This window comes from Stenella coeruleoalba (genome assembly GCF_951394435.1).
Source record: "Stenella coeruleoalba genome assembly, chromosome: 14".
Lineage (NCBI taxonomy): Eukaryota > Metazoa > Chordata > Mammalia > Artiodactyla > Delphinidae > Stenella > Stenella coeruleoalba.
In genome coordinates, this window is record NC_137160.1 from 54,682,839 (window position 1) to 54,694,392 (window position 11,554).

The window sequence follows — 11,554 nt, forward strand, 5'->3', positions numbered from 1 at the left end:
AGCACTTACGCATGCTACAACATGCACGAATGTCAAAAACATTATGCTCAGTAAAAGATGTGAAAGCCTACATATTTATGACTAACTAATATGAAATGTTCCGAAAAGGCAAATCCACAGAGTTGGAGAGTAGATTTGTGGTTGCCAGGAGCTGGGGTGGGAATAAGGGCAGATGGGCACAAAGATTGTGGTGAGGGTTGTGCAACTCTGTCACTTAATTATTAAGTTACTCTTCTTGTTGCTTAAGGTACAAGCCCTTAATAAAAAATAATCTGTTTTATTTGCATAAACAACATACAATGATATTTATTACATCAACAGTATATAATGATGTGTGCCAGGCCATATTCTACATACTGAAAACATATTAGTACGTTTAAGATTTAATTATGATTAAGATGAAAGAGCATGTGTTAATAACAAATATTTTTCCTGTTACAAAGCAAGATTCAACTGAATAAATTTGAAGGTCAAATCGGCTTTATCCAGTGATTCATGTGTTGGGCAGCATCCCTTCTAGCAAATAGAAAGGAGCTCCAAGGAGTACAGAAAGGAAAAGGTTTTCAAAGGCAGAGGGGGAGTGGGACAAAGAAGACATAAATTTAAAAAGGATTATTTCAGGCAAGGTGGCAAGGTCACCTCCCTTTGTGGGACAAAGATTCTATTAGACAGATTACCTCACTGGTCCTGACCAGGAAATTCCAGAAGGACCAGTTAGATTACAGTCCTGGGGTAGGTTGAAACTGCAGTTAGGTTAGGTATCGAGTCCTAGTTTGGTGACATGGACTTAGCACGAGTGACTCCATTTTGGGCCTGTTGTTCCTTTTTAACAGTTCCCCCCTTTTGATCACACTCTCAGCTTGACTGAGAGAGACGTGATCAAAATTTAAGGCGTTAGCACCACTCTCAACTATTGCTTGCAGTATTTGTTGATGCTTTGTGTGGTATTCATAGGTCATGATGTTCTTGCTTAATCCATGTAATATTCACAGATCCCAGCTCCAAGTTCACAATTGTTGATTTGGTCATTCCCTTTGCTTCTTTACTGATTTTCCAGTCTTAGGGAAATCATTTGCTTGTTGGTTAGCAGCTGCAAACATGCATTTAAAGCTTTTAAGAGAATGCAACGCACTGGGGAGACCATTATGATTATAGTAAGCAAGATAATCCCCAGTGTTTGAAGTGCACTTTGAAGCCATGGTCCCCAAAACCCAAACCAATCGAAACCAAATAAGTCAAAGACCCCACTGAAAGAGTCGCCTTTTTAAGCCAAGTGGCTTGCTCAGTGATCTTACGTTAACTGAGTTTCAACTTCCGCAGAAGTGGTAATCCAGGTGTAGCAGGTGGCGTTGGCCACAGCACAAACAGTTCCTGGCTCAGCTAAAATATAATCAAGGACTATCCTGTTATCAAGAACAATTTCAGCCGAAGAGTCTAAGGATTTTTGTTGGGCAGTTGTTGCTTTAGCGGCAAATTCCATAATGCTTTCAAGAGTTAGCGAGAGGTTCCTGATCATAGCCTCAATTGCAGTAACTCCTACCCAGGGAAGGTAGGGTTCTCTCAAAGGAATCAAATCCAGAGTAATGAATCCCTCCTGGTAATTCCCATTTGAATCTGTGGCTCAGTACTGGAAATGTGACATCCATTGAGACCAGGAAAATTTTAAGGATCTGTAGAACACACAGGCAGCTTTATTCTGGTTACCCTCGCCTGTGTCACTTTGTGTAGAGCCTGGATGCCAAATTCCCCAAGTTTGGGGTTATTAACCAGAAATGAAGAAACAGACCAGGGATCTCTTGCATCATGAACCTATCAGAGTGTTTTGTTTTTTTAATGACCGATCCAGCAATTTGAAATGTTACCCACCTGCGCATTGACCTGGGAGATACGGATAATGGCATTATCTTTTCAGGCCAATGCCAGAATAAAGGAAAGAAAGAGAAGAAAGGGTTTCATGTTCAGTTAAAGCATGAATCTTGATCCAGCATCTTGGGAGGAAGCATTCTACCTCAGTGTCAGCTGCTTCTCTTCCTATCAATTTGATTTGGAGGTCTCCAGCGTTTATATAGGACCAGATGTCAGGTGGAGCCTTCTTCAGCTGGAGATGTATATCTGAGATTCACGTCCCTGAAATTTGACTGCCATCTGGGTAGTGAGGAGGATCTATTATAATTCTCGTACAAGGAAATTCAAGGCAGTCTTTGTTATTACTGACTCTAAATTAGAAATGTAGGAGAAATTTGGAAATGTTAGTTTGGAGGGTTGTAGCCAGATATTTGAGGAGCTAGAAGAATTTAGGATCCAGTCCAATTTACAGATATGTGACAAAACCTCAAAGACAATTAACAGGACTGAAATCTAATATCCACAAAGGTGCAGGCATAACTTTTCTCTCTACAATTATCCCTGTTTATTTTTTCCATGGGTAATCACAGTAAAACTAATTTGTCTGCATTAAATTTGGCTTGGTTATTTACAGAAGTGCAGCAAGAATAGTGATTGACCATGTAAGTTCTTTTTAAGACTGCTTTGCTGGAACCTTGTAAGCAAGGTACCAGGTCAAGTTTTCAAGGGGCTTTATTGGCTCCATAAAGTCAAACTTAATACCTTAAAACTGTCTCGTCCCATCTGAGTTTATGTACATCTCTGTCAAATATGACAATCCAGTTATAAGCCTTGGTAATATAGCCAATGTTTCCAGTCGTATCCTGTTACAAGAACAGATTCATATTGAACTTATGCAAATAACTTAATTATATTGCCATGAAAAGAATATTTAAGAGTTTCTGAATTCTGGAGTGTTCAGGTAGGGAGAAAAAGTAAATGTTTCATCTTAGTTTACAAAGGTATACTTTACCAATTGCTGTTAAGTCATAAATGGCTTAAGAGAAAAGGTTTCTTTAAATCTGGAAAAACAAAAAAATTAAGAAACCAGCCATGTTTTACAACAAAAAGTCATAAAAATTTTAATCATCCTCCTCAGTTCATTCAGTCCCGTGTCATTAATTCTTGTTCTGCTTAAATCCTGTATTTCCATTAATTCTGGAAATTCTTACACAGTTCATTTTTATGATCTTCAAAGTTACCAGAAACCTGTACTTTTCAAAAGTCCTTTCCGTGAATCTTCTTGAAGATGAAGCACTTTCGTAGGAACACTATTACAAAAGCATCTGAGGAAAACAATAACTGTCTGAAATGACAGAAGACTTTTTTTAAATGCCCATTGTTAAAGATTTAATAAGAGTTTATTATAATGGAATTGACAAGGAAACTTCCTTATCAAAAGGTTTTAAAATACTTGGTCAGACAGGTCACTGTGAAACAATACTTAAGTTATTTATCTAACCATAGTGACAGGAGGCAAATGCAGAAAGTTAAATAGTTGCCAAAACAAATAAACGAAACAATAGCTGTTTTAATAAGACTGTTTTAATAGGAAGACTATTTTTAATAAGGAAGCTGTTTTAATAAGGAATAAGCTGTTTTAATAAGGAAGACTCAGTTTTCTTAAGTAATCAAAGAACTGATTTAAAAAACATGAAACACAGGAAATTATTTTGACAAGACACAAAATCTTTCTTTTCTTGGCAGATTGCTTAAAAGATCAAGAAAAACCTTTGAATCACTTACTAGAAGCAGACCAATAGTCCAAGAAATTTTTGTTCTTTTAACAGATGAAAGAAATTTAAGGGTTTTTGTTTTTGTTTTTGTTTTAATTTTATTTTTGTCTGCGTTGGTTCTTCGCTGACTGTGCACGGGCTTTCTATGGTTGCGGTGAGAGGGGGCTACTCTTCGTTGTGGTGCATGGGCTTCTCATCACAGTGGCTTCTCTTGTTGCAGAGCACAGGCTCTAGGCACATGGGCTTAAGTAGTTGTGGCACGCGGGCTCAGTAGTTGTGGCACATGGACTTAGTTGCTCCACGGCATGTGCGATCTTCCTGGACCAGGGCTTGAACCCATGTCCCCTGCATTGTCAGGCGGACTCTTAACCACTGCACCACCAAGGAAGCCCCAGAAATTTAAGTTTTAATTTTACATAAGTACACTACTGATTTTAAAGCTTATTTTTTAAATCCTTATAATAAATTCATTCTGTCTTTCCCAGTTTGATCATGCATAAATTCCTTTCACAAGATTCCTTTTCTATAAACCTTCTACAGCTATCTTTTTATTTCTAGTAACTTTAATTACATATGTATTAGAATTTTTAACCCTTAAAAACCTTAATTGCTGGTGGAAAATAAGAAGTAAACAATTGTGACTCACACTGGTATTCTGTGGCTTGCCAAATTTATAAATGCTTTTTATAAAAATGCATATTTTCTCATAGTAAATTTCTCTCTGTGTGGCACTGGACATGTTTACCAATAGACCCAAATATCTTTAGTTTTTCTGTAAAAGTGTTACCTCAAAATTGGGCTTGCCTCTTCGTGGGTGTCGAGCCAAAAGACACAACCAAGCCCAAGACTGGGGGAAGGAAGGATTTATGATTACTTGCAACACATAAGGAGAACACCAGGGATCTTTCCCAAAGCAGTGTCTCCCCAAACAGCAAAGTTGGGGAAGTTTTAAGCTAAAGGTACATACATATTCATGAAGGGGCTTGGGCAGTCCACAGAGTCCAGACTTTACTTGCTTCAAGCCACAAGTGTCAGAAAAGGTCAACATCATCGTCCCTTAGGTTCCAGTTGATCTGAAGGTTGAGCACTTCAGGCTAATGTTCCACATTGAAACAGAACTGGAAGTCTTTACAACAGAAAAATACCTTTGCTATTGTTATTTCTCTTGTCTGATAACAATTTGTTTCTGCATTCTTCTGTTCCCTTGAGATCATTAATTACTGAGACCTGTTCAAGGGCAAGCACTGAGGCCAGGCTTAGATCACAAAATGACTTTGGCCAAAAATCGTTTCTCTTATGTCCAGAAAGCCATGCCTGATTTTCTTTCTATATTCTGTTGTGTGTGTGTGTGTGTGTGTGTGTGTGTGTGTGTGTGTGTGTGTAAATGTCTTTTTTATATTCTATGTGTGTAAATGTCTATTTTATATTCTAAATATTACTAAGACCAGTGTCAAAGAGTGTACTGGTTATGTTTTCTTCTAGGAGTTTTATGGTTTCCAGTCATGCATTTAGGTCTTTAATCCCATTTTGAGTTTGTTTTTGTATTGAATATATGGTGTTAAAATGTTCTAATATCATTCTTTTACATGTAGCTGCCCAGTTTTCCCAGCACCACTTAATGAAGAGACCATCTTTTCTCCAATCTATATTCTTACTTCCTTTGTCATAGATTAATTGCCCATAAGTACATGGGTTTATTTCTGGGCTGTCTATCTGTTCCATTGATCTATGTGTCTGTTCTTGTGCTAGTACCATACTGTTTTGATTACTGTATCTTTGTAGTGTAATCTGATGTCAGGGAACATGATACTTACAGCTCTGTTCTTTCTCAAGGTTTTTTTTGGCTATTTGAGGTCTTTTGTGTTTCTGTACAAATTTTTAAATTATTTGTTCTAGGTCTATGAAAAATGCAATTGATAATCTGATAGGGATTGCATTGAATCTGTAGATTGCCTTGGGTAATATGGTCATTTTAACAATATTCTTCTAATCCAAGAAAATGGTATATCTTTCCAACTATTTGTGTCATCTTCAGTTTCTTTCATCAGTGTCTAATAGTTTTCTGAGTATAGGTCTTTTACCTCCTTAAGTAGGTTTATTCCTAGCTATTTTATTCTTTTTAATGCAATGGTAAATGGGATTGTTTCCCAAATTTCTCTTTGTGTTAGTTCATTATTAGTGTATAGAAATGCAATAGATTTCTGTATATTAATTTTGTAATTAAGAGGCATCCCCAAAAATGGTGCAAAAGATATTTTATATTCCTCTCTCTACTGAGTACTACAGACAGAGGTCCAGGAGATCTGACTATAGTAAGAATTCTTACCCTTAGGAAGCTTCTGCCGGTTTTCCCAGGATCTCATCTGCAGACTCCGAGTGGGGGTTTAAAGTATTTTCATTTCCCTTGGCTGTTCAAGGAAATAATATAGCAGTTTACCAGAAAATCCCTGACTTCTGTCAGCTCTGGGAGGGGCCCATATGGAGGCCCTCTCTTGAAGGCAGATATGGTTGAATCTGTAGGGCCATTCACTTGGCTACTTCTGTTTATGGTTTTGTAAGTCTCTTCAGAGTAGAAAGAGAGAGGATTACTAAATGAATACTCAAGTAAAGGAGGATAAAGGACAGCAGCAGGAGTTATGTCAGTCTTCTAGTCTTTTGTTTTAGGTGCCTTTTATGTCTTTTTCGTTAGCCTTTTGTAACAAACCTTTCAATGAACTATTTTGCAATTTTGAAGCTTTTTAGAGGCTTTTGTGTACTTTTTAGGTGCACTTCTTAAATTATCTATCTAATTGGAACTTTCCTCATGATGGCCACTGTACTTTCCCCGAGGGCTGGTGGCAGTTTGGTAGGACCCTGGCCACAAATGCAGTTCAGCACACACTTCTGTCAGGCAGACCATATTTTGGGGCTCGCAATCTGATGGTTACCAAGCCAAGTCCTCAAGACACAAAATTCCAAGTTGTCTTTAGTAAAATTTTGGCCATCTTTGTAGATATTTATAGCTTCTGAGACCATAAGCAGGTATGTCTGAAGGTAGTGTACTTAACTCTTTTGATTTTAAGGATCTTATTTTTATTTCTATTTATTTGGTTTTTTATTTGTTAGTTTAAGGGTTTTTTTGTTTTTGTTTTTGTTTTTGTTTTGCGGTACGTGGACCTCTCACTGTTGTGGCCTCTCCCATTGCGGAGCACAGGCTCCGGACGCGCAGACTCAGTGGCCATGGCTCACGGGCCTAGTCGCTCTGCGGCATGTGAGATCCTCCTGGACCGGGGCAGAACCCATATCCCCTGCATCGGCAGGCAGACTCTCAACCACTGCGCCACCAGGGAAGCCCTGTTAGTTTAAGTTTTGAGGGGTATTTTGTTTGGGTTTTTAATTTGTTTTTGTAGGGGTGTTTTTTTTGGGGGGGGAAGTTCTTCCAAGATCACCATTATAAGTAATAGCCTTTGCTTAAAACAAAATTTTATTCATCTGAGGCCTCACACTGGACCCAGTCCACCTAAATCAGACCCAGTCCGATTCCAGACCCAGTTGGTTCTTAAGTTGGACCGTGTCCTACTCCAGCTGGTAACACCAGTTTCCAGTGTGTCACCTGGGGGGTGGGAAAAGGATTGAGCCAGCAAACCTCAACAAATGGGATTGCAGACAGGGGCTCCACATAGATGGGAACTTGGAACTGCCACTAACAGTTCCCATGTGAATAGATTCTTGGGGCAGAATCAAGGGCTGGAGTTTCCAGTCAAATAGGAAACGTGTGGAAAGCCAATTATATCTGGAGCCTTGACACAAATAGAGCAGAGTTCAGAACTGAGAGGAACTTACCCACGGCCCTCAGAAACAGTGAGAAAGACAATGAACCAAAGGCTTCATGGGTACCACACCTGCATTTCTCATTGTTCCTGAGACCCTATCAGAAGTTCACTTCGGATCTCGTTGCTGCAACCAAAACTGTTAGAAAAATTCAACTGAGTAAATCTGAAGATCAAATTGGCTTTGCTCAGTGATTCATGTTTCGGGCAGCATCCTCTCTAGCAAATAGAAAGGAGCTCCAAGGAGCTACAGAAAAGAAAAGGTTTTTAAAGGCAGGGTAGGGGGTGGGGGGGACAAAGAAGTCATAAATTTAAAAAGGATTATTTCAGGCAAGATGGCAAGGTCACCTCCCTTTATGGGATACAAGGTTGTTATTGGGCAGATTACCTCACTGATGCTGACCAAGAAATTCCAAAAGGACCAGTAAAGATTACGTTCCTGGGGAAGGTTGAAACTGCAATTAGGTTAGGTATTAAGTCCCTTTTAGTGACATAGGCTTAGCTCAAGTGAATCCATTTATAGCCTGTTGTTTGTTTGTTTTTTTATAAGTTTTTTTTAATATATTTATGGACTTTTTATTTATTGATTTTATTTTTGGCTGTGTTGGGTCTTCGTTGCTGTGCGGGCTTTCTCTAGTTGCAGCGAGCGGGGGCTACTCTTCATTGCGGTGCGCGGGCTTCTCATTGCAGTGGCTTCTCTTGTTGCGTAGCACAGGCTCAGTATTCATGGCACACAGACTTAGTTGCTCCGCAGCATGTGGGATCTTCCCGGACCAGGGAATGAACCTGTGTCCCCTGCATTGGCAGGCGGATTCTTAACCAATGCGCCACCAGGGAAGTCCCAGTTGTTTCTTTTTAACATTCCTTTCTGTTAATTTCGTATAAACACAGAAAATAGTATTTCAGAAACATGAAGTCTCCCTTAGCTCCACCTTTCACATAGCTTGGAAGTTTAACAATAAAACTATTCCTCTAACCTGCTGTACAGAGCCCCAAAACTAAAATAAATTGCTAAATCTAAAATTCCTTGGTAATTTATTAGGAGATAATGTATTCCCAGTTGTGAATTGTTTAAGGGGAAAAAAAACTCATAATATCACATTAATAGGCTTTCATTTATTTGAAAACAGAACATTTGATCTTATATCCCCTCATCTCTCCTGAATGACATGAACTGCTGCTTGCTTGCCAGTACTTTCTCTGCTTAGTGGTAAGAACTAAGAAAAGCATCCTGGAATAAATACTAGGTCAGAAAACCTAGGTTCTACCCACTTCTTCCTAGTTCAACCACTTAGTGGCTCTATAACCTTTCATGGATCCTTTTTTAACAAGTATTGTTCATCTGAACCACAGACCAGAAAATGATTTGAGTGATTACATTTCTGGAGGTCAGAAGTCTAAAATGGTCCCTCCGGGTTGTACTCCTTCTAGAGGGTCTAGGGAGGAATCCAGTTCCTTGCCTTTTCCACCTTCCAGAGGTCACCTGCACTCCTTGGGTTGCAGCCTCTTCCTCCATCTTCAAAGCCAGCAACACAGCATCGTCTGTCCTTTCTGAGCTCTCTTTTGTCCTTATGTCTTCTCTCTCTGACTCCCACACTGCCGATTCCCTCTTACAAAGACCGTTGTACATTGGACGCACCAGGATAATGCAGAATAATCTCCTTTTCTCAAAATCCGTTACTCAGTCACATCTTCAAAGTTCCATTTACCATGTAAGATAGCATATTCACAGGTTCTTGTGATCAGGACATGGACACCTTTGAGGAGTCAGCCTACCACACCTGGGAACAAACAAAAATTCATTAACAGTAAAATGGATAAGTAAATGTTGGTATATTCATTCAACAGAATGTTATATAGCAGTATATGAATAAACTATAGCTATATGCATTAACATGAATGAATCTCAAAATTCTGTGTGGAAAAAAAACCAAGTCATAATACATTACATTTAATATTGTTCAGTAAACATGAAGGTTAAAACCAGGTACCACTAAACTAGTATATCGTTTATATATTTAATCTGTGTGTGTGTAGTAAAAGTATAAAGAAAAGTACCTTTCAGGAGAATAGTTGTGTCTGGGAGAAAAGAGGGTATAAGATTAGGAAAGGGCACAAAAGGAGCCTGCTAGGTGGATGCAAGAGTATTCTTTTTATTCCTCTTCTTACAAATGTTATACTCTTATTTGTAGATTTCACAATTAAACACTTTAAAAGAAATTAATGTTTTTACATTAACAATTGTTAATTGTTTCCACTAGAAACATCTTGAGGAGCAGATTGCTAAAGCTGATAGAGAGTATGAAGAATACACGTCTGAAGATCTCTTGGACAATATTAGAGAGATTGGAGACAAGTATAAGAAGAAAGCTGCTCTGCTTAAGGCTTCTGATGAATGAAGATAAAATGTTGATTAAGCGAGAACTTTATTAACAGTGGAAATTTTGAAATGTCCTTTGTAGGTTTGAAAAATCTCTTAGCATATCCTATATCCCTCCTTACAATGAAGTCTCATGACCACATCTTCCCAAGCCCGTGAAATATTTTTATATCTTTTATAAATCTAGTTCATTAACTTAAGGTATGTATAACCTGAAATTATGATAACTGGTTGGACTGTTATCTTTTAGTTATGAAAGACCAATTATATTATGTACCTGTAGTTAATAAACTTACATCAATAAAGTGTGTTTTTCCCATGATCTCTCTGCCTAACTTGAGATAGTTAGAAAAATAGGTATTTTGAATTAAACCAGGAGTCAGCAAACTAACTGTGGGCCAAATCTAATCACACCCATTCACTTACATACCATCTATGACTGCTTTCCCATTACAAGAGCAGAGTTAAGTGTGTGCGACAGAGATCATGTGGCCTGAAAAGCCAAAAATGTGTACTATCTGGCCCTTTACAGAAAGTTTGCCAATCCCTGGGATAAACCATACAAAGGTTGGCACTGACTGACTAAAAAACTTTCCTAATCACTTTGGACACAGAGACCCACTCCTTATCCAGAGCTAAGAAGCTAAAGTTCTTTCTGGCTTCATGCCATCTTTACTCTGAAGTAAGTAGAAGAATATGGAATGTGAGAATCAGAAGAAATAATCTTGTTTAACCCCCTCATTTTAGAGATGAAAATATATTCCTAGAGAAGTTCTGATTTACTCATGTCATGCGTCTTAGTGGTAGAAGCCACCCTGAGCTTCTTGAACCTGCGCTCAATCCTGAGTACAGCCGCAGGAGCCCTGAAACATGAATGTTCTGGATGGTGAGGGAGTCATATTAGAAAGTGGGATTTTTAGCCAGGTCTAAGTTGTTAGGAAGGTCCTCCTTAAATTGAACTAAAATCTGCCTCCAGTTGAATTTTCTATTCTTTTAACTTTATTCCAACTCTAATATAAGTCAGAATGAAGAACATGGTAAAATGAAACGTAAGCAATATACAGAACGGGATTCCAGCAACATTTTATGAAGAGAGGGCATTCAGCCTGACAGCGTGGAAACAAAGACAGGTCGTTGCTGGGAGATAATTAATAGGTATGGCAAGATTAATGGTTACCAATGTATTCAACAATCTTGACTCCAACATCCAATAGAACTTGCTTCAATGTTGGAAATATTCTGCCTGCACTATCCTGTATGATACCTGCTATATGAATCTATTGTGTACTCAAGTGATATATATGTATGACAAAATAAAGACTCAGAGCTTTGCCACTCAGAACATGGTATGGAAATAGCATCAGCATCACCTTGGAGCTTGTTAAAAATGCAGACCCTTGGCCCCACCCCAAACCTACTGAATCAGAATCTGCACCTTTTACAGTGTATTGACATAGACTGTACATATTTAAACTTTTCATTAAGTTCCAACATACATATACACTCCCATAAAATCAAAATCACAGTCAAGGTAATGAATATATCTTTTGTTTGTTTGTTTGTTTTTGTTTTTGTTTTCGCGGTACGCGGGCCTCTCGCTGCCGCGGCCTCTCCCATTGCGGAGCACAGGCTCCGGACGCACAGGCCCAGCGGCCACGGCCCACGGGCCCAGCCGCTCCGCGGCACGCGGGGCCCTCCCGGACCGGGGCACGAACCCACGTCCCCTGCATTGGCAGGCGGACTCT

The 11,554-nt window shown here is 38.9% G+C and overlaps 1 protein-coding gene across 1 annotated transcript in view; it reads left to right on the forward strand.

Annotated features, from left to right (window-relative positions):
- Positions 1-10,364, forward strand: part of NDC80 (NDC80 kinetochore complex component) — a 53,337-nt gene extending 42,973 nt beyond the window's left edge. The window contains exon 17 of the mRNA XM_079943106.1: positions 9,691-10,364. Coding sequence (XP_079799232.1) covers positions 9,691-9,828 — 138 coding nt within the window. The 3' untranslated portion in view covers positions 9,829-10,364. The remainder of the gene's footprint in view (positions 1-9,690) is intronic.
- Positions 10,365-11,554: the final 1,190 nt, after the last annotated feature.